Source organism: Mus musculus, chromosome 19 (genome assembly GCF_000001635.26).
Source record: "Mus musculus strain C57BL/6J chromosome 19, GRCm38.p6 C57BL/6J".
Lineage (NCBI taxonomy): Eukaryota > Metazoa > Chordata > Mammalia > Rodentia > Muridae > Mus > Mus musculus.
The window spans coordinates 39,991,915-40,014,644 of record NC_000085.6 but is presented as its reverse complement, the minus strand read 5'-3'; the positions used below and the strand labels follow the sequence as shown (position 1 = coordinate 40,014,644).

Genomic DNA, 22,730 nt, shown 5'->3' with positions numbered 1-22,730 from the left:
GGCCTCAACAGCTAGGGACTGTTGGATTTGTTATTTGTCCCAGCCTCCTTTTTATGAAGGAATAGCCCTTTTTGGAGAGGTGATTGCCACCAATGATACTTTCTTTCTGAGATGACAAGTGGAGTCTAAAGAAGGGCTGACTCTTGGCCAAATATCTGGTATTGGTCTCTGTCTTTTGGGACCCCAGATGCTTCCCCCCACCTTGCCCCTGTTTGAAGTGTGAAATCAAACCCTGGCTCTCCACCTTGCTTCCTAGCCTTTTGGGACACTTCGTGGACATTCTGATGCTTTTGTCATTTGGCCCTTGGGCTTTCAACAGATTAACCAGTTTTATTAAGTCCCAGATTGTTTCTTCATTAAACAAAACAGTTGCAGTCCACTACCATTGACTAGATATCAGAGAATCAGCTGAAGACCTCTCATTGGACGATGCAGAGAGGGCAGCCCTTGGCCTTCAGTTCTCCACCCTTGCTGCAGAAACCTTGGTTCCATAAGCTGTGGAAACTACAATGATGGATGAGGTGACCTCCAGATCTTATAGTGGCTGAGGGCCATAAGCTGTGGAGTTACCAATGTTGGGATCTTGTGGTGCCATGAGCCAGATGCACACTGCCTACTGGCTGCAAGGTTACCCAATGACCGGATTATTGTGGGTCCACTGCCTGGGTGCCCATCACTACTATCAGTGGCCTGATCAAGTTATTGGAATAAGATGTGGTGCCGGGAGTGGAGGCAACTCACATAGCCTAAGACAGGGGCCTTGCCCACCCAGGACCTGAAAAGGCTTAGCTATTGCAATATTGGACGTGGACGCTTGCCACGGAAGAGGCCTAACAGGTGCTTCACCGACCCTCTTTTCATGGCCACCCTGCAACTTTAATAAAGAAAAAAGGGGGAGATGTGAGAGACTAAACTGTGGGAAACTAAGTCCTGCAGTTACTCTCACCCTAAAGATCTGGCTGACCCTTTGAAGGGAATTATGTCACCCTCTTTTTCATTGCCTCCACCTGGCGCCTGAGACTGCCAGCTTCACTCCCTCCTTCACTTGGCGCCTAGAACTGCTTAGATTAAGGCAGCTTCACCTCCTCCTCCATGTCTCCGTTTGGTGCCTGGGACTGTTTATGGCACTTCAAGATAAACTGCAGAATGTTTAAAGGTCGCCAGGACTCTTTGCTTGGTCTCGCTCCCCTTTCTCCACCCGCTTCTCTTGCAGGCCTCGGTCCTTCTCGACCCACAGAATAACTAGGTCCTGCTGGACAGGACAAAATGCCAATGAAAAAAGAAATAATAGCTGCCAGGGTCTGCTGGACAATCAACGTAAAATAAAAGAGGAACTGGTTCTACTGTTAAGGTAAATGCACCATCCTGTGTAACCCCACCAGGTCTTTTAGTACTTGAGAATGTTACCTTTGTTGCTGGCTTTGATATTGAGTTCAAAGTATCTTGATTGAATGTTCTTTTGTCTGGTTTTGTTTCTGTATGATGGTCAGTTGGTAATAGTAATAGAGATATGGCAAGTCTGATTTTAAATCTGTATGTATCATTTGGATGTAAAATTAAATATATAATTTTTGAATCCATATTTTTAATTTTGGGAGGGTCTTTTAGGCATGTCTTTAACTTCTTACTTGATCCTTCTACAAAATATAATTATTTAGAGTTTAAACACTCACATTCTGTATAACAACTATCTGTGTGTCAGTTCCATATCATGTCTGTGCATGTATATATGTGCAGACATATGTCTACATTAGGTGGCAACATAATGGCTAAGAACAGGCAAAGTGGTTCCTTTGGGACTGACACAGAAAGGGATCTTGAGTGATATTATTTTTCAATTAGTAACTTTAAATGCAGTGGTAAGGGAAAGTAGCAACTAGAAATAATGGCAATGGCATCCTTGGCTGATTATTCTTGATTAAAGATAAGAGAGGCACACCAAACAAATGGAATGCAATAGCATGTTTTGTTCTAAGCTGATAACAAGGGGAAAAATCACATTTAGAATGTTTACCTTCCAGATAAAAGTAAAGTAGGCCATGGTCACCACCCTGCAGGTGTATGTTTTTCCTTGTGACTTTTCCTCTCAGTGTCTACATGGTGGGGTGCAGTTTTATGGTAGAGTAGAATTTTCCTTACTGTAGTACTATGCTAGTCTTAGATGTCATAGTGGAGCATGTAAAATATGGTGAGCATAGAGCTGTCCAAAGTATTCTTTCAAGGATAGGATGTATAATCCAGTGTAACTCTTTGGAAGAAGGATGTGGCAGGTGTATCAAGTTGTTTTCTCTGGCACTCTCTTATCACATCCTTTATATGTCTCTTTAAGTGGATCTAAATGATATATTAGAAATCCATTTTCTTTCATTTATTACTTGAACTGAAAGAAAAGTCTAAGAATAGGTATACCAAAACAATTTATTATTAAGAAAATGCAGAAGAGAAGTGACAGTGAATTATCCTGCAATAGTAATTTCAATTTTATGAGAGTATATTTAACTTGGGATCAGGTACATATCACCACAGCATATGGTAACAGTGTTTTAGAAAATAGGAACTGTCAGAAATATTTGTGCAGAATCTGCAAATTGGTAAATGTTTGTTCATAGAACCTTATGAAATTATGAGGAGGCAAAAGAACTGGATAAAAGTCAGTGTTTCCAGTGTGGAAAGCAGTGAATTAAAGCCTCAGGGTGATCACAGAAGATGTCCCAGCTGGAGCCAGGCATTTGATTTTCAGGAAGGAATGAAGCAGAGCTGGAAAGCAGGAGGCACCGAGGCCAATCCAATGAGCATTGGGGTTACATCTATGTCCTTTGGGTGAACCAGAGGTTTCAGGTTGAAGTTCTGTAAAATGCTGGTTAGGAACAGGAACAGCTCCATGCGTGCCAGGCCCTCTCCTGCACATATCCGTTTCCCTGTGTAAAAATGTCAAAGAGGTAACTATGCCTTATTCACAAGTGTCAGCCTGAGACACACAGAACTCTTAACTAATATTGGAGGTTAAGAATAACTGTTGAGTTATTCGATGTATGGTTAGATGGACGAATGGCTGAGAAGATACCCTATTAGGCAAGTTGACAAAAGTGGGTCACATTTATTTCCTAAAGAGCATGCAGTCTTAAGGAAATAGCAAGAGCTATAGAATATGGTTGCAGAGCATTCAACTCAGGTCCTTTATAAGAGAAGCAAGTTATCTTAACTGCTGAGTCATGTCTTCAAACCCATTCTTACTTTTGTAAAAATGGCCCATTCTAGAAAGTTGAAGGTACATGCTCATAATGACTTATCCGAAATGAGGAGCTATTGGCAAGTGATAGGTATAGAGAGAAGGAGAGCTAATTTAATAGTGGATGTGGCCCCTGGTAGGTTACCAAAGTTGCAGTGGATGACTCTATACTCATACACACAGTAGCATCATATAGAGGTCTCAGTAGTCACATAAAATTAGGAGAGAGAATGGTGCTGGGGCTTATGGGAGGCCTGGAGGGATAAAGTGCCAGTGAACTTGTTAAAAATATATTGGATGCAAGTAAGAAACATTCATAATAATTACATATTTTTAAATATTGTGCATTTTTTTGTTCCTGATCTCTATCACTAATGGGTATGTGGGTGTGGGAGCTCCCTTATAGAAGCAGGGGTTAGGAGAACAATATAGGGTGTTTGCAGAGGGGAAAACCAGAAGGGAGATAACATTTGAAATGTAAATAATTAAAATAATCAATAAAAACATTTAAAGAAACAATGTGATTATTCTTAACAGTTCCCTGCGATAGTGATATGCCATTTTCTCTTACTGCACTAGTATAACTGTATCACTATGTTCACTCACATGTTTTTCTGACTGAACTTGATTTTTGGAGTTTCTCTGTGTTTTTAGAAACCTATTTCTGCTTACCTAATCCAGGAGGTGAGGAAGGAGTAACAAGAATGAAGAAGCTAAAATATGACAATCTCAAAATTCATGATAAGTGAATGAAGCCTAAATGAAATTTAACTTCCTGAAGAAGTCATTACCGACTTCTTGGATTCTTTGTGATATAGCTAAAGGCAGAATGCAAACATAAAGTTTTTTTTCTCAAATTGTCATAAATGATTGTGAATACTAAGGTCTCACTTTTTTATCTTTTGACAGGGAACATGTTTCAACAAGGGCAATGCCTGGGCACTTGGAATATGCTCCTGATTATGCATAAATTGCAAATTTACTAACCTTATGGGAGTCATCATATAAGGCCCAACAGTCACAATGTGCCTAGCTTTTGGCAAGTTTATGCTGGCTAATTTACATCAACTTGACCAAAGCTAGAGTTATTTAGAAACAGGAAACCTCATTCATGAAAATGCCTGACCAGATTGCCCTGTAGGTAAGCCTGTGTGTCCATATTTTTGATTGATGATTGATTTGGAAGGACCCTGCTCACTGTGGGTAGTGACCCTTCTCAGTTGGTGGCCCTGGGTTTCTTTAGATAGCAGGCTGAAGGAAACTTGTTGGCAACACTCCTCTATGGCTTCCACATCATTTATAGACTCCAGTTACCTGTCTTGAATTCCTGTTCAGACTTTCTTGATGTGAGAGTACAAATTACAAGATGAAATTTTGTCTTCAAATTGCTTTAGGTCATTGTGTTTTATGACACCAATTGAAACTGTAAACCAGACACATGAAAATGAGTTTGCATTACCTGTTGAGAAGGGAATGAAGTAGTCACTTTTCTTAAACTTTCCATTCTCATCTAGAAAGTGGCCAGGGTCAAATTTCTCTGGGTTGGGGAACTCCGTGCTGTCATGCAGCACTGATGACAGTGATGTTATTACAGTTGTTCCCTGGAACAACACACAACAGAGACACCAATTACAAAGAAATTATGGAGCTAAAACATATTAGGAAAATAATTTGCTGTCTCTTCCATAAAAGGAGTTAATTTTTTTTAAATTGCCAGGTCTTGCTTTAAATACCTATACTTAGAAAAACTGAAAAATCTCAATGAAATGAATTATTTTCTAGATTGATACCATGTACCAAATTCAAATCAAGATCAGGTAAATTATCATAACAATTTCATATCCCCTAAGGAAAGAGTAGCAGTCATTAAAACCTCCAACCCAAAATAGCCCAGGGCCAGATGGTTTCAGTTCAGAATTCTAGGAGACTTTCAAAGAAGAGCGTATACGAGTATTCCTCAAATTACACCTCAAAATATTAACAGAAGGAACGCTTCCAAACTCATTTTATGAAACCACAATCACCCTGATACCTAAACCACACAAAAGCTCAACAAAGAAAGGGAACTTCATACCAATTTCTCTTCTGAACATTGATGTAAAAATACTCAATTAAATACTAGCAAAAGGAATCCATTAACATATCAAAACCATCATTCACTATGATAAAGTAGGCTTCATCCAATGAATTCAAGGATGGCTCAATACATGGAAATCTACCAATATATTCTGTTGTAGGCCTTATCTGCCCTGCCACTGGGATTGGCTTCTTGGGGAGGCTGAATTCAGTGAGTTTGACTGAGCTTATCCCATGCCACTTCTGGGAAGCACCAAGACACCAAACAAGCACGCTGGGAAAGCATAGTTTGAGATGTGGGAAAGCCAGAAATGGTTTGGGTGTCCCTGGGCCTGCAAAGAGAGTGGAACTTTGGGTTCTCAGACTCTTGGATATCCAGACCCTTTTGGGAGTCACAGAAGAGCTGATAATGGAGATTGGGGACTTAGACTGGGGACAGTCTCTAGCATGGGGCTGAGGGAAAGGGAGCTCCAATTTGTCACAGAGGTGGGTGATTGTCCTTAGCTTATTGGAGGCATGCTGGAAGAGCAGAGGGATCCTATATAGGAGAATGTACTGCGGGTCTGTAGAGAAAGGCCTTCTTCTGGTTCCTCATGATTGGTCTTGATTTAAGCAACAGTCCATGTTTAACCATATAGTATATTAGATGTTCATGGTATAAATTGGATGCATAAACCCTTTCTCAGGGTCTAATTTGAGATCAAATACCTTTTGCAGGGAGGAATGTCTGGGAAAGAAAGCTTATTGGCTAAGCCCTCAGGGCCTATAGGTACTTCATTAGCAAGGAGAACTCTCTTTTGGGCCTATGTGACCACAGGAAAGTTTCTTTAATTGAGTAACATGGCACCTGTTCTAGGCTAGGAGTCTGTCAGTGAATGAGGAGTTCCCTGTCTCAGGTTTGTGCCCACCGAGTCTTCCAGGTCTCAACCTGTTCTACCTTCCAAGCTTCCTGGCATGATTTTATTTTACACAATCCATTATATAAACAAACTTGAAGAAAAAAAAAACATGATCATCACATTAGATGCTGAAAAAGAAAGCTTTCGACAGAATCCACTGACCATTTATGCTAGATGTCTTGGGAAGATCAGGAATTCAGTGTATATACCTAAATTATGTTTATTATGTTAACTGTTGAAAGCAATATACAGCAAGCCAATAGTCAACTTGAAGCAATCCCACTAAAATCAGGATCAAGACAAGGCTGCCTGCTCTCTCCCTGTCTATTCAATATAGTGCTTGAAATTTTTAGCTAGAGCAATAAACAACAAAAGGAAATCAAAGGGATACAAATTAGAAAAGAAGAACTCATGGCATCACTATTTGCAGATGATATGATGGTATATGTAAATTCTACCAGAGAACTCCTATAGGTGTTGAACAACTTCAGCAACGTGTCTGTATATAAAATTAACTCAAAGGATTCAGTGAACCTTCTTTATACAAATGATAATTGGGTTGAGAAATAAATTAGTGAAACAACACACTTCACAATAGCCACAAATAATATAAAATATCTTGGTGTAACTCTAACCAAGCTAGTGATAGACCTCTAAGACAAGAACTTCAAGTCACTGACGAAAGAAATCAAAGAGCACCTCAGAAGGTGTAAACATTTCCCATGCTTATAAATCTGTAGGATTAACATAGTGAAAATAGACATCTTACCAAAAGCAGTCTACAGATTTATTGCAATTCCCATCAAAATTCCAATACAATTTTGTGTTGAAAAATTTAAAGAGCAATTCTCAACTTTATATGGAAACAAAATCCAGGGTAGCCAAAACAATTCTGAACAATAAAAGAACCTCTGTAGGAATCATCATTCCTGACCTCAATATGTAGTACAGAGCAATAGTGATAAAAACGGCATGGTATTGGTACAGAAATAAGCAGGTTGATAAGTGGAGTAGACTTAAAGATGCATAAAAAGAAGGGGTTAATATAAATGAGACCAGTGGTATTTCAAAACACAGAGCAGGTTAGAAGCAAGGTGGAATCTGAGATCAGTCCCAGCGATGTGGCTAACATGCCATCAGTGACATTTAAAGTCACAACTTTGGATTTTGGGACCAATACTGCTGATTCTGTTCCACTTAGCCTCAGGTTTGGGCATGAAATTCTCACTACCTGCATCTCGAGTACATTATGTGGTCTTCACAAGTCACATAGATAATGGTTTCAAATGGAATACCATGTTTTGTGTGGTTATTAAAAAAAAAAGATTACTTAAGCAAAGTATACAACATTTAGAAGGACAAATATCACTTGTTCTTGTTCCTTTAGGAAATTCATATATACAAAGATAATCATGTGATAAAGAGAAGAGTCTACCTTTTATGGAATCTATATATTTGAATAAATACAAATACGTGGGACTATTTGTAGGATGGAAGAGGATAGGAAGGAGGAAAGACAGAAAATAAGGATAAGTTAAATAAAATAAAACAAAATAAATTAAGAGTGATTAAGAAACTGGAAACAACCTAGATATCCCTCAACTTAAGAATGGATACAGGAAATGTGGTACATTTACACAATAGAATACTGATCTGCTATTAAAAACAAGGTCATCATGAATTTTGTGGGCAGATGGATGGAATTAAAAAGTATGATCCTGAGTGAGGTTTCCCAGACCCAAAAGGACATGTACGGTATATAATCATTGATAAGTGGATATAAGCCAAACATTTCAGAATATCCATGATATAACTCATAGACCATATGAAGTTTTAACAGGAAGGAAGGCTCAAGTGTGAACAATTCCACTTAGAAGGGGAAACAGAATAATCATGGAAGGTAGAGGGAGGGAGGGAGGGAGGGAAGGATGTGGCTGTGAGCGGTGAAGAAGATGGGGAAGGAGTGCATGATCAGGTATGGGGAGAGAGGATAGAGGCCTCAAGGGCCAGGAGAATGAGTAGAAATATGCAGCAGAGTGGGATTGGGCATGGAGGATGGGGTCCTCTAGAAAGTCCCAGAGACATGGGATGTGAGAGGCCTCCTGGATTCAGTTCCAGGGATGTCCATAGATGATATGTCCAAGTGTGAGGAGATAGAACTTAGAGAGACCACCTTCAGTAGATAGACAAGACAACCAGTGAAGGGACTGGCTCACCAATGCATATTTAAACACAGGGTCCCTAATGAAGGAGCTAGAGAAAGTACCCAAGGATCTAAAGGGGTCTGTATCCCTATAGGAGGAACAACGATATGAACTAACCAGTATCCCCCAGAGCTGTGTCTCTAGTTGCATATGTAGCAGAGGATGGCCTATTAAGCCATCAATGGGAATGAGGCCCTTGGTATTGCGAAGATCATATGCCCCAGTACAGGGGAAATGCCAGGGCCAGGAAGTGGGAGTGGGTGTGTTGGGGAGCAGAGTGGGGGAGGCTATAGAGGGCTTTTGGGATAGCATTTGAAATGTAAATGAAGAAAATATCTAATAAAAATGTTTAAATCTATAAAATCTATAAAAAAGTTTAAAAAATTGTCAATAAATTTTCTCATTTCACATTGGAAAAAATTTTGACTCAGAATTGTTCCTTTCTAATCGAAATGTAGGGACAAAAAATGGAGCAGAGACTGAAGAAAAGTCCATCCAGTGACCAGTCCAACTGGGGATCCATCCCGTGGGCAAGCACTAATCTGTAACTCAGTCCCAAAAGGACATGCATGGCATGTATTCACTTATAAATCAGCCATAAAGTACAGGTACCATGCTACACTCCACAGAGCCAAAGAAGCTAAACAAGAATTGAGGCCTAAGCAAGGAAGTTTGAATCTCACTTAGAAGGGGGAATAAAATAGTCATAGGAAACAGATGGAGGGAGGGAATTGTTAGGAAGAGGGTACTGGGAGGAGAATGAGGGTTTCAGGATTAGGTGTGGGGAATGACAGGAGTGATGGCTAAATGGCCATGAAAATGAATGGAAATCTGCAATTGATGGGGTAAGGAGGTGAGGGGAATCTCCAGGATGATATAGAGAACAAAGATACAGAAGAAGTCCAAGAAACAACGGAGGTGACCTTAGCTGTGACTCACTATACTTGGGATATGGAACCTGAAGGGGCCATGTCCTATAGTCAGTCAGGAACCCGAGTGGAGCAATAGAGACACCAACCTGCCCTCAAAATGTTCAACCCAAAATCTGTCTTGTCTACAAGAAATGCAGGCACTTGGGGTAGAACAGAGAATGAAGGAATGGCCATCCAATAAGCAGCCCAACTAGAGACCAATGCCACAAGCAAGGACCAATCCCTAACATTATTAATAATAATCTCTTATGCTTCCAGAGAGGAGCATGTTGTCCTCTGATAGGCTATACCTAGCAGTGGACTCAGACAGATACAGACGCCCACAGCCAAATGGTGGATGGATCTTAGGGACTCTTATGGAAGAATAGGAGGAAGGATTGCAGGAATCCGAGAGGGCAGAAACTCCACAGGAAGACCAACAGTGTCAACTAACCTGGACCTGCAGGGCTCTCAGAATCTAAACCACCAACCAAACAATATACTCCAAGCTGACCTAGACCTCCGTGCACATATTTAGCAAATGTGCAGCCTGGTCTTCATGTGGGTACCAAGCAACTGCAGCACGGGTAATCACAAAACACTGATTCCATATGTGGGAGGTGTTCTAGGTAGGCAGTGTTGTCAGGCCTCAGTTGGGGAGGAAGTACCTAATCTCTTAGAAGTGCCAAGGTGGAGTTAGGCAGGCAGCTGTGTGTGTAGGGGAGCAGCACCTGATCAGAGGAGAAGGGAAGGGGTTATGGGGGAAGGATTGTGGGAGGCAGTGATCCAGAGTGGAGTCAGTGAGCAGTGGATATAAAGTGAATAGGTAAAAATAAAATGAAAATAAAATAAAATTAAGTAGTGATGGTCATGTTTTCAGTGCAATTACAGCTAAAAAAGAAACAGCTTCTGAAGATGCATGTAGATGGTTTGAGCTGGTGCTGGCAGATTCTCTTCACATAATAAAACTGATATCACATAATCCTCAAACTTCTCACAGTTGGGAATGTTCTGTATTAAGCTTTCACAGGCTGTAATGCTCTCTCTCCATTCTGTCTCTCTGCTGTCTGTCTGTCTGTCTGTCTGTCTGTGTCTCTCTCCATCTGACTCTGAGCATGAAAACTTAACTAAATGTGTTTTAAATAAAAAAAAATGAAAGACTATTTTTGGTGTGTGGAAAGCCTGTGAAAATTACATTTCAGACTCCATAACTATGGTCTACAGCCCCCCTCATTTGTTTGCAGAGCATCAATGACTGCTCTCTCCTACAATGACAGAACTCAAAGAACTAGCAGCATTTTCATGCCTTATTGCATTGGGAATGCTGCAGGCAAAGTTGATTGTTTCTTATCTTAGCCTGCTATCTCTACTGAGATCTTTGGCTCCAGGTGCACAAAGAGAGTCACATGTTTGTGACAGCATTGTTATTGTAAAATCCTGTGTTCACAGCTACATCTGGATGTTTATTTCTGTACCAGGATTTTTATATAGGAAAGAGTGCATTGCTCTAGCTCACCACACCCAACAGAGAACAGTCACATCAGGAACAGCTAGCAAAGCCATGAAGGAGTTTGAGTTCAGCAGATGCAACACTCTAAATATGACAGTAAACCCAAGGAGGGGATCAGGGAGATAGGTCACTCCTGTCATAATCTTTAGCCTATTTAGCATTTAGTTAGGTGTAAAGGCATAAACATTATAATAGCATAAACTTCACTACTGAAAAGCAAAATATTATCCCAGGTATGTGCTTTGTCCAAAACAAAAGAACGAACATTCCACCAAGTCTGATCATAGGGTATGACCCATTACCACTTTGTAAAGTCAATTCAACTTTTGCCATAGAATGAAATTTGTAATTATTCGTATTAATGTTCCCCACAAAATAGAATCTTTACATATATTATTTTAAAATAATAAAATAGAAAGCCTTTATATTGTTAACTAAAATATCTGTCTATGTAGGTATGAATTTGAGAGTACCTGAAGATGCTAGTCAAAAGGTTATTATTCTAAACTTAGTAGACTCTCTCATAATTAATCTGACATATATACATTTTATTTTATGAAGTATATATATAATATTTTTCAGTCATATCCAATTCTAGATCAGGGGCAGAGTTCTACATTAATGACATCGCAAGGAAGAAGATGTTAGATCAAATTCAAATGAATTCATTTGCTTACAGTAGTTATACTTAGAGATAAAACATTAGTCAATACATTGATTGTAACTATGGGTGCAGAAAGTAAACTTGGAAAGAATGTCCACACTTGTATAACTAAAATTCATGTCAAAGGAAGAGATTATAGTCTTATTCTGATAACAACTAAAAATCTTAAGACATCAATCGTGACTATAGTCTTGAACCTTCAAGTTATACTGCTTGTTGATCAGAAATAAAACTGGTTTGCCGTTAGATTAGTTGAACCTCTTCATTCAATCATTTCTATCTTATAGCATTTATATCTACATCAGCTGTTTTCTGGGAGGGTTAAATGAATCAATAGCTTGAGTTATTAATTTGAGTTATTTTACATCTTTCTATTCAATTATTTATCATCATCATTGGATTTCAATGAGTGTAGAAATTAAAAAGCAGCTCTGTTAAGTATTATCTGTAATTTATTGACTGCTGCAATAGTAACATAAGCAGAAATTAAGAAGAATATGAAAAATACATAGAAATATTAACTCAGAAAACACTTTGAAATTTCACATACTCTTACAGATAAATGAATAGAAGAATTAGTTAATATTGTAATGGTAGTTAAAGAAAGAAAAAATAAAATAATGAAATAAATTGTTTCTACAAACCATTTAAAAATTCAAAGACATTAGAAAAATTATAGTAAGAGAGCATTAACTATTCAGTAAAAGTCCGAGAAGATATTTCAATAAAAGTGTAAGAAAATAAGCTACATCACTGAAAAGAAAGTATTACACCAAAAAATAAACAGTCCAAATAAAGGAATGACAAAAACGTAGGGATGAATTGAAGAATTCAGGATATAAACTCTTTGTAATTAATTGTTAATATTTTAATAATTCTAACAATGTCCAGAGGAGTTTTTGGAAAAATCGAGAAAAAGTTGGGACATAAACATGGAAATGTAAGCACCCAAGGTTTACTAAAATATTTGGAAAGAAGAGCAAATGTGGAAGCAACACTGCTATGACCCTGCTTCCTGTAGAGCTGCTATCCCATCCATGAATCAGCATAAGGCACTCATAGCACTATATGACTCTGTGGATTGGAGTCACATTGTGAACCTAGGAGCATCAAAAGCATAGAGATGCAAAAACATAAGCTTACCTTGGGGATGAAGTAGTTCCTGAATTTAATGTCACTGGTCACTTCATGGGGAAGGCTGTTGGGGATGAGGTCAATGAATCTCTGGACCTCATGAATCATGGCATCAGTATAGGGCATGCGGCTCCTGTCCTGCATGCATGGGCTTCGGTGCTTGCCGATCACATGCTCAATTTCTTCCTGGACTTTAGCTTATTGGTCACAGTGGGAGGTGTTGGAAAGGAGAGAAGTGACATGTTTTTTTTTTTTTCACAACAATGCAGGCCTATCTAGGGCCTAATGAAGGTGCCTTAAAGTGTTATTTACTAGTAAAAGTTTTGAAAAGGTCTCTGATCGGTACACACACACACACACACACACACACACACACACACACACACACAGAGATCACAGATCACACCACACACACACACACAGACCATATACACTGCAATTGTATCCCTATCACTCACTCACTTACAATAGTTACTACTTGTGTGTAAAGTATTTCTCTCTGTCTCTGTCTCTTTCTCTCTCTCTCTGTCTGTCTATAAATACACATTTATACATGTGAATTTGCCCACATTTACTTAGGCATTGGAGGCAGAATGACATTCTTAGGTGTTCTTCAGGAGTCATTCTCCTTGTTTCTTCTCAGATTCTAACACCCTTCAGTGAATTGATTAGGCTAGAACATCTATCCAGTGAACACATCAGTTATCTTTTCTTCATATATCCAGTGATAAGATTACAAGCATGGGCCACCATATCCAACATTTAAAATGGGCTTTGGGAAATGTGGCATGTTTGTTACAATAATGCAAGGTTACCCAGTGCATGGAGTCTATGCCTCAGCAGAATTATAAACATACACTTCATGATCAAGAATAAATTCAGGTGTACAGAACTGCTATGACTTATGATACTGTCCTATCAAATTAGGATTATTATTCATTAGCATATATTTATCATTTGGAGTCATAATAAAATATAGGTAATTAAATATTTTAAACAATAAATTTAAGTATAGTTACCTGTTATGATAGTCATTGATGAAAGACATTTGGAATCAGATATTTGTTAAAATTCCATATTTATTTACAATTTATATGCATGCATACATATGTAGTTTGAAAGTATATTCTCCAACTATTTTCTCATTATGCAACAGTGACAAGAATCAAGTAAAACCTATTTGTATGTTCCAACATCCTCCATTAGTGGGATAAAACAATATGCAACCACAGTCCAATATATTCAGATGGTGCCTACCACCTGCCTGGGAACCTAGAACACTTAGTCTCTACTTTTCTTAGTCACCCTTCTCATTACAGACAGTGGAACAGAAAATGAAATACTGAGACGTTAAATGTCAACATGCAGATATTTGTTAAAATTCAATGATTCAGGTGGTTAGCCACCATCTTAGCATCTTACAAGAGCACAGTAGTTCAATACCTGTATCATCCTCACCTGTGACATGTGGGTACTTCAAGAGGAGTAGGATAGCATATCTCAGTGTTGTGCTTGTTGTCTCTGTCCCAGCAGAAAAAAGATCAGTCACTGTTATTGCCAGGTGTTCAAGCCTATTTTGCAATGGTTGATTGCCATCTTCCTAAGAATTGTTTGATACAATACTTTGATTTATTTGTTTATTTTTTTACTTAACACAAAACTACAACAAATCTACAATATTGCACAACTTCATTTTGTGGCCAACACTCTGTCTCTAAATGTACATAAAATAGTGGCAGAAACTAATATGACTTTTCAGGTATTGTGGTATTGATTGTCTAAATTCCATATATATATATAGTTTGTCTAAAATTGAATTCCAAAGATTATCTGCCCAGGTGTGTGTATGTTTTTATGTACAATGTTTGATAAGTCTATAGAAAATATGGAAAAAAGAAGATGATTTTGTTTCCTTATGTCGATTTTCTCTCATTAAAATCTTTTTTAAATCTGTTTAGTTCATATGATAAACATAATAAAAACTTTAGCAGACACTTGACTCTAATGCTTTATGCCTAATATACTATTTCAACACAGAGTTACAAGAAGTCTCTTTGTTCCTAAGTTCAATAGATTCTTGATAGAGTACTCCTAACTAGATTTCTTTTTATTTGTGAGGAAACTTAAATTAATAGCAAGTGAAAAACTACAAATTTGGTATTAGATCTGTAGCAAACATGTTATGAAGAATTGTTAATTCTTCATAAAATTATAGAGAATTATATAAAGAATTATATGGTATTAACTTTAAAAAAAGTTATTCATGGACTCAAATTGCTGTAGACTTAACATAAAGTTCAAATAGTGTAAAAGAGTTAACAAAGCATATCTAGCAAGATTATATTGACACAGTGAATATGACCTGGGTCCATTGCATGTGTTATCAACTAGCAACATGGTCTATGGAATAGGGAGGGATGGAAGGACTACCTGATCTGAGGAGACATAGGTCACAAAGAAAGAGTGATAACCACTCATGACCATCAAGGGATCACAGAGATACTAGGAGAAAAGCAGTTCATGAATTTGAGAAGATGATGTGCTGCAGAATTATCAACAAGGCTAGAGCTTTAAATGCTCTGACAGGGGATAATAGATAAAACGTCATTATCATTTTTAAATATCAAATTGATCATAATTTTATAATCTCTAAGTGGCTTCTTGTGTGTTTAATATTGTATAACCAACATTATTAAATCACTTTCTCTGTATTCATATCTGCCATATAAAACCACTCATCTCTGTAATGCAGCTCCAAATCATTTTCTAACCACAAATATAGCATGGCTTGCATCAAAATTATCCTCAAATACCTATAAAGGTTTACACTAAAAAACTAATACTTTTATTTCCGTACATTGAAATGGTAATTTTATTTCCTTATTCTGGAATGCATTTGGATACAAAATGGTGCAATTGTGGAAGTTATATCTTAACAGTAACAAACATCTGTCTACATGTATTTAAGGATTGCTCAACAATATGGGAGTCATGCTGTTAGTGGAAACCTACCCAACTATTCCATTGAAGTAATAATTCTTAAACTATTAAACTTCTTAACTGTATTATAAATAATTTTCTTAGTACCAATAGACTAGTGCAGCTTTTACATTTCATCAATAAAGTTTCTTTATGGAGCAAATGGAGAAAGAATCAACTATTTAAATTGCATAGAACAACTGACTATGGGTTTCTCTCTCCTGAATTATAACATTTACAATATAACTCTGATATTTAAAACTTGGGCATATCTTGGACGAAGAGAAAGAAAGAGTGTAAGAGCCAGGGGAATAGGATATCTGCTGCAAGATTGCTTCTTCTAGATATGAGAGGGAAGCTATGACCATCTCAAAAATGTTTTTCTTGAAAACTATCTGAACAATGGTAACATCAGAGGATGGCCTAGTCAGTCATCAATGGGAGGAGAGGCTCTTGGTCCTGTGAGGACTCTATGCCCCAGTGTAGGGTAATACCAGGGTGTGGAGGTGGGAGTGGTTAGGTTGGTGTGCTTTGGGGTGGAGGGGAAAGGGGACAGGGGATTTTTGGAGGGTAAACCATGAAAGGGGATAGTATTTGAAATGTAAATAAAGAAAATATCAAATCAAACAAGGAAAAAAATAAAGATATAGAGTTGACCTTATAATTGTGCTAAATTAAAAAATACTAGAATTGTAAATGCATCTGCATCAAATGAGTGACCTTCAATGAGCAGGATGCAGAAATTTCAAAGACTAATGAACTGTTTTACAATAAAAGTATGAAATTTATAATAATATTCAATTGTATACATAGCATCTAGAAAGAATGAATTGATTGGAAATCAATGACTTTTAGAACAATAGAAATTATCTAAGTCTAAAACACCTATACAGAATACTCCATTCACCACAGAAGTAAATATTCTTCAGGAAAGAGAAATGTTAGCTTCACCTAATCTCAATAAAATTAATTGCATCAATGCCATACAAAGTATATATATATATATATATATATATATATATATATATATATATATATATATATATATATATATTCCTATGTAAATCAAAATAGGAGAAAACCCTAATAGCCCTAATAGTAGTAAATTGTGTCAGTATAATTTCAAGGTTAAAAATTAAACTTAGTTATGACTCTCTACAATTGAAATTAGTGAACTAAAATGAAATCAAAGATATAATCACATTTATAGTAGTGGAAAAAAGGCAAGATTTCATAATCAAAGACATAAAAGATGTACACACTTCAAACCATTTCTGATAGTAAGAAACAAAAACTATATTAGTAAGTGGAAAATTGCTCGTGAAAAAGTATTTGAAATTGGAATTTTTTTCAAATAATGGAAATATTCCTCAAAGCAATGTAATTAATCACTTCCAACAGTAATAAATTTAAAACGGGATATATAATCCCCAGATTCAAATGAAACTGTGGAGAATATTCCCCAAATGTGGAAACTTACTATAGACAAACTACAAAAATTAAAGTGTTGCAGTGTTGACCAAGGATCAGTATAAAGACCCAAAGAACTTAAATGTCTAGATATTCAGAACAAACTGCCTCGCACAAGAAATCAAAGTTAAAAAAACTAAAGGATCTTTTATCTATTAAATTATATATTGTCTTTTGAAAATTACAGCAGTTCTTTACAAAGATAAATATGAAATTACCATTTGAATTAGAAACCACAGGTTTTGGATATATGCATACATAAAATGAAAACATGATATCAAAAATCATATACATATGTATTCCCAGATAAATTACTTAGGTAAGATAGACGTAGAAATAACACAAAGATACATGAATGATGAATATCTGCATTGTGGTTCTCAATCTTGTAAATGAAATTTGCTGTAAAAGAAGTAGGAAGTATGGAAGCAAACTACACTTACAGGAAGATCTAAGATTTTATGTAAGTGCAAGAAGACAGAAAATAAAGTCTCATACACAAAGAGCTGGTTTAGATGTCAGTTTACTCAGTCTCAGAGACAGAGAAAACTCTATAAAGACAGAAATTACTCTAACAGTTACTAATAATGTGGTGGAGGTTGAGGAGTAATTGTTAATTACTGTGGTATGTTTTGGAGAATGAGATATCATCTTGAAACAAGATACTTGGTCGGTGCAGTATTTCCAAATGTGTTAAATAATACTACAGTGCATTCAAAATACGCTTATTAGCATCATATGTTAGTTTTATGTCTGTTTTAAAAATGGAACAACTCTTTAAAATGATTGCGAGATTAAGTGCAATTTTTGTATGAGTACCCACTGGCTGCTTTGTAGAAAGTGCTAATATATCTTAAAATTCAAATGGAAATGTAAATTCAAATGGAAATGGTCAAGCAGTCTGGCAAAATGAGTACTGACATTGAGGAGCTCACATTTTAAATATTGTTAAAGTGTTTCAGGAAAGAATCCATGTGAACTGGACTGCTAGCAAAGGATATAAAGAGATGAGGGGAGCAGATCTGATTCTCCCCAATAATAACGGATATTTATTAGTGATTGCTTTTTTACGTGAGAATATCTCAGAAACTGTAGGGAATCTGTGTTTTTCCCAAATTATACAATACCATCAGTTAATCCTTACAACATGCCCAAATAATTCCCATCTCTATCCCCACTGGGGCAAATTAATTGGAGATCATATTCAAAGCTTTACTCTTTCATCTACCCACTCTTACCAAGGCACACCTCTCCCTACTTCACTCAGTCCTTTCAAGATCCCCTGTCTATCAGTACAAGTACCTCACTATCAATTTTAACCTGTAGGATGTTAGTGATCCATTACTGTGGTATGATGATATCTGTGTCCATGGTAAGATAGGACAGTTCATGATGCATGAGTAAATTGGAATTTGCTTCATCCCATCTACCTTTTCTGTTGCCTTTCAACTCACAAGATGGTTTTAATTTCTCACTTTTGTTTGTAATTTAAAAACCAGTGTCAATTAACAAATTAATTCTATTTCTTCCATTCATACTCAAACAAAATAATAATTACTAAATTGTTTTTCACATAGTTTTGTTACGACTTTAGACGTCATTTGATATTAGTGAGTATTCAGTGTACTGTAAAGAACTGGATCAATTTAGTAATTGTATAAATGTATATAAACTCCTTACCTGGCCTCCATTAATTAGGAAATAATCAATAAAGTCACGAGGAATTGTAACATCCAATGATTCTTCATGTTCTTTTATTTTCTCCAAAAGGAAATTTTTAATAGAAGCATAATTTTTAAAAAATTGTTTATGACTTCCTGGACAATAATCAAGCAGAGCAGGATATGTATTGCAAATCTATAGGGAATTCAAGAGTTTACTAAATGAATACATTGTAATGACGTAACTAAAGTATATTTATATCATACCACATGATTTATTGGCATTGGTAGATCAAAATATGTACTTTAATTCATCTTACATAGGTAATTTTTTTTCATACATCCCAATTCTCTATTCTAATAGAGAAATATGAGGGAGAAATTGCTACCCAAATGACCAAAGAACATAGCAAAAAATTTCACACTCACATATCTTTTTTGTGCAAAATATGTTCATGTCTCTTCTTTGATAGCTCCAAGAACTCTAATCTCGTGTTTGAAATACCACATATGCAAGTTACTTACACTCATACTCTACAGAAGAACTTAAGATGTCTGGGTGACTGGATTTACAGAAGAAATTTGATACCTGAAGATTTTATTCTTACCAAGCAGCTTTTTACACAAAAGAGTTTATTCCATAAAATAAATTATATACCAAAACCTGTGTGGGGTTTTCCATACAGCCATTCTTTATTCAGTTTTCATGAAAGGCTAGTTCAGCATAAGACAATTCTGGGAGGATGCTTATGATCCACACAGAATGAAATCATGCACCTTGTAACTTCTTCCTCTTACCCTGTAAACTAGAGTTCTTGCTTATGCACCAAGCCACTGAAGTAACTGCTTCTTGGCAGCTTTCATTGCCACCCATATTCTTTCTCTTTAAGAGAATAGTCTTTCTGTACTAAGATATTCCTTGCTGGTAATATGATGAAGATGTGTGTAATTGTTGAAAAGAGGCCAATAAATTTACATAGTAGAAGAATGTCCTAAGAGTGACTTGCCAACTTTCTAGAAGTGAATACAGTACTTAATCAAAAGATTTGTGGGGAAGTTAATAGGGAAATCAAAGGATAGGGTGTTAGTAAGCAGGCCAAAGCTATCTTGGCATTGCCCCTTCTGGTTTTCCATTTGTATAGCAAGAGGTTTAGAACTTGCTTCCAAATATTAGTTCCATAATACGTTAGTCAGAACTGTGATGTCTGGTCACCTCACTACTCGGTCCTTGTTCAGTGTGACTCACGAGTAAGAAAGAGCAAAGTGTGTTCTCAGAATCAAGGAATCATGACTTCACCTGCAACCAAGGGCTGCTCAGAATCTTTGTTATTTCATTCAGTTTTTCCATCAAGTTAAGAAAATCCCGATCTTTATAATCAAAACGATCCTGGAAAATAATTGAGCAGATGACATTGCAAGGAGCACAGCCCAGGATGAAGGTGGGATCACAGGGTGAGCCTGAAAATTTGGAAACAAGTGTAAAATATTATTAAAATACACATAGAAGACACCTTGCCCTTGTTATCATTTTAAGATACTTTATATATTCTATGCTCCATTTATGCTAATGGCAATGCATGGATTGGCCATTCACTGGAACATTAACATGAGACCTATACACCTCATTAGAAAAAAATAATTCAAATATGATAGGAACAAAATCACTCATACTGCCATACCTAGATCAGGTTCTAAACCTACACTTACCATTGGTTTTCCTAAGTTCCTCCACAAGGCAACGTGCTTCCTCTTGAACGCGGTCCTCAATGCTCCTTTTTCCCATGCCTAAATTCCGCAGCGTCATGAGTGAGAAACGCCTCGTGTTTTTCCATACATTTCCTTTACTAAATGCAAGGCCTAAAGAAATAAGAACACTCAGTAGAGAGTACATCCTGGAGACAGAAGAATGAGATGCCTGGTTGTAGCCATAGAATCCCAAACTGTGCCTCAGGAGCAGAGTTGGCCTCTGCTCTCCATCCTTTAGCTCACTATGCATACTATGCAGTACATGTATACTTACCCATTCCATTAGTAGCTTTATCAAAAACTGGGAACCTTCCCCTTCCAGCAAACTCCTCCCCATGGTCAACCAGAGCTTCCTTCACTGCCTCATATCCATGCAACACCACAGTGGGCTTCCTGCCCAAATATAGAGTATACACAGGGCCATAAACTTTTGATAACTAGAAATAGAAAGAAAATGGAAATATTAGGAAAATGCCACTTTATTCTCAATGGTTTAGAACACTTTTAGACTGGTAATAGTACTGTGCAATAATATTTTTATCTAGAAAGACTCTTTTTTAATTGCATGTATTTTGAATTTTGAGTATTTATCACATGTGAATGATCTATAGTGTGACAAGAGACCACACAGACAGCTGACATACTGATGACTGTAAAATATCACACTATGATATTAGGCATGTCTCTTCATCTTATTTCACAAAGAAACTGAAGAATGATAATTGTACTTTCATTTCTAGGGCACTATTGCAAAAAAAAGTAAAGAATTAAATAGAACTCTTCTTATTCTCTATTGGATGCTCATGCTCACTTCACACAGAAACAGCCATCAGTAGTCATATGACTGCAGCAGGATTAGATGTGAAACTTCTCCTATGGAAAAAGCAGAACCCATGACAATGAAACCTAAATTCCTCAGTCACAAGTAATGAAAGTGTCTAGTTCTTTATAATTGTTACCAACCTATAGAAAGCAGGCATCATAGCAAGTGCACCACAGAATGCAGCACTTGTGGAGAAAACATATTATCACCAGGAAGTGTTCTGGACCCAAGGGACAGGTCTTGTAAGTAATAAAAATAGATTGGCAAGCTATGATATATCCTATGACACACTGTTTGTGGCTTTCATTTCCCGTGTGAGGCCATGTCCAGAGATTTCCCCTCATGTCAAGCATCAGTTAGGTCTTTAGAGTTAAGCATCACATGCTAATCCAGGAACAATTGGTGTCTAAACTTCTGACTGATTGAATGAAATATTCAACAGTCTCCACCTTCAGCCAAAATAATAGGAAATGTTTAGAAAATAAGGATTTGAATAAGCATAACTTTAAAATTCTTTGATTATATTATAAAATGCAATGACAAAACTGTTCTTCAACCTGAAACCTTGCTCTTTAGTAATTTACCAACCAGGACTAGTGACAAAATAGACACATTACAGTTTCTTACTTAACATTTTAAAATAATATTGCTCCAGTGATAGAATTTTATTGAAAGCATCATGACTAATATATCCCCGTGCAAAATACTGGAGGAGCATAAGGCATACTTACATTGGTGAAGGATTGGCAGATGTCCTTCACATCTATCTGAAGGATGTTTCCAATAATTGGAAGAGGAGTGGGGCCAGGAGGGAGCTTCCCCCTTTCAGAGCTCTGTCTCCAGAGTGAGAGGAGAAACAGACAGGAGAGAGTGAGCACCAGGACCAGGATTGGATCCATGGAGATTCTTCTTACTGACACAGTTGTGATTGGGGGCAGGTTTTTGTAGTGCAGTTGTAGATCAATTGATTGCACTTTGGAATATTCTTGACTAATCAAACATTGCTTAATCTCTCATTCAACTAGACTTTGCTACAATACTAGGACAAAAAAGAACTTCTTTTACCTTGCTTTTTATGCGGCACCCATAAGAGACTTTGCCTTAATTTCTTGAGTTGTGTATGACCAATATTGCTGATAAATATGAACATTAAAAGAAATCTTTACAATATCAATATTTATTTCTTGAAAATACTTTAATCTTTAAAAATTATTTTATGAGATTTATAGTATCATTGTGTCTTTTTTCTTTCATTTTCTCATCCCAAAACTCTCCTATTTATAATTCTTTATTTTCTCAATAATCCATGACCTTTTTTCCCTTTAACAGTTGTTATATACATATTTCTATGCACATATATATTTCTAAAAATATAAGTATAGCATGCTAAATCTGTATAATGGTGATTGTTTGGTATTTTTCAG

General features: G+C 36.8%; 1 protein-coding gene across 1 annotated transcript; it reads right to left on the bottom strand.

Moving 5' to 3' along the window:
• Window positions 1-2,401: 2,401 nt before the first annotated feature.
• On the bottom strand, window positions 2,402-22,221 carry Cyp2c37 (cytochrome P450, family 2. subfamily c, polypeptide 37). Its single transcript, NM_010001.2, has 9 exons — window positions 22,038-22,221; window positions 20,758-20,920; window positions 20,445-20,594; window positions 20,035-20,195; window positions 18,757-18,933; window positions 14,086-14,227; window positions 12,637-12,824; window positions 4,689-4,830; window positions 2,402-2,918 (listed from the first exon to the last, which is right to left on the bottom strand). The coding sequence occupies exons 1-9, from the start codon at window positions 22,203-22,205 to the stop codon at window positions 2,737-2,739; spliced, it is 1,473 nt and encodes a 490-aa protein (NP_034131.2). The 5' UTR covers window positions 22,206-22,221; the 3' UTR covers window positions 2,402-2,736.
• Window positions 22,222-22,730: the final 509 nt, after the last annotated feature.

Excerpts from the sequence above, each read along its gene's own strand:
- Cyp2c37 (NM_010001.2), bottom strand. The coding sequence starts at position 22,205 with ATGGATCCAATCCTGGTCCTGGTGCTCACTCTCTCCTGTCTGTTTCTC. Across the intron at positions 20,921-22,037 it reads TCTGCCAATCCTTCACCAAT|TTATCAAAAGTTTATGGCCC; the intron begins GTAAGTATGCCT and ends TTCTATTTCTAG. Across the intron at positions 12,825-14,085 it reads GAAGTACCCACATGTCACAG|CTAAAGTCCAGGAAGAAATT; the intron begins GTGAGGATGATA and ends GTGACCAATAAG.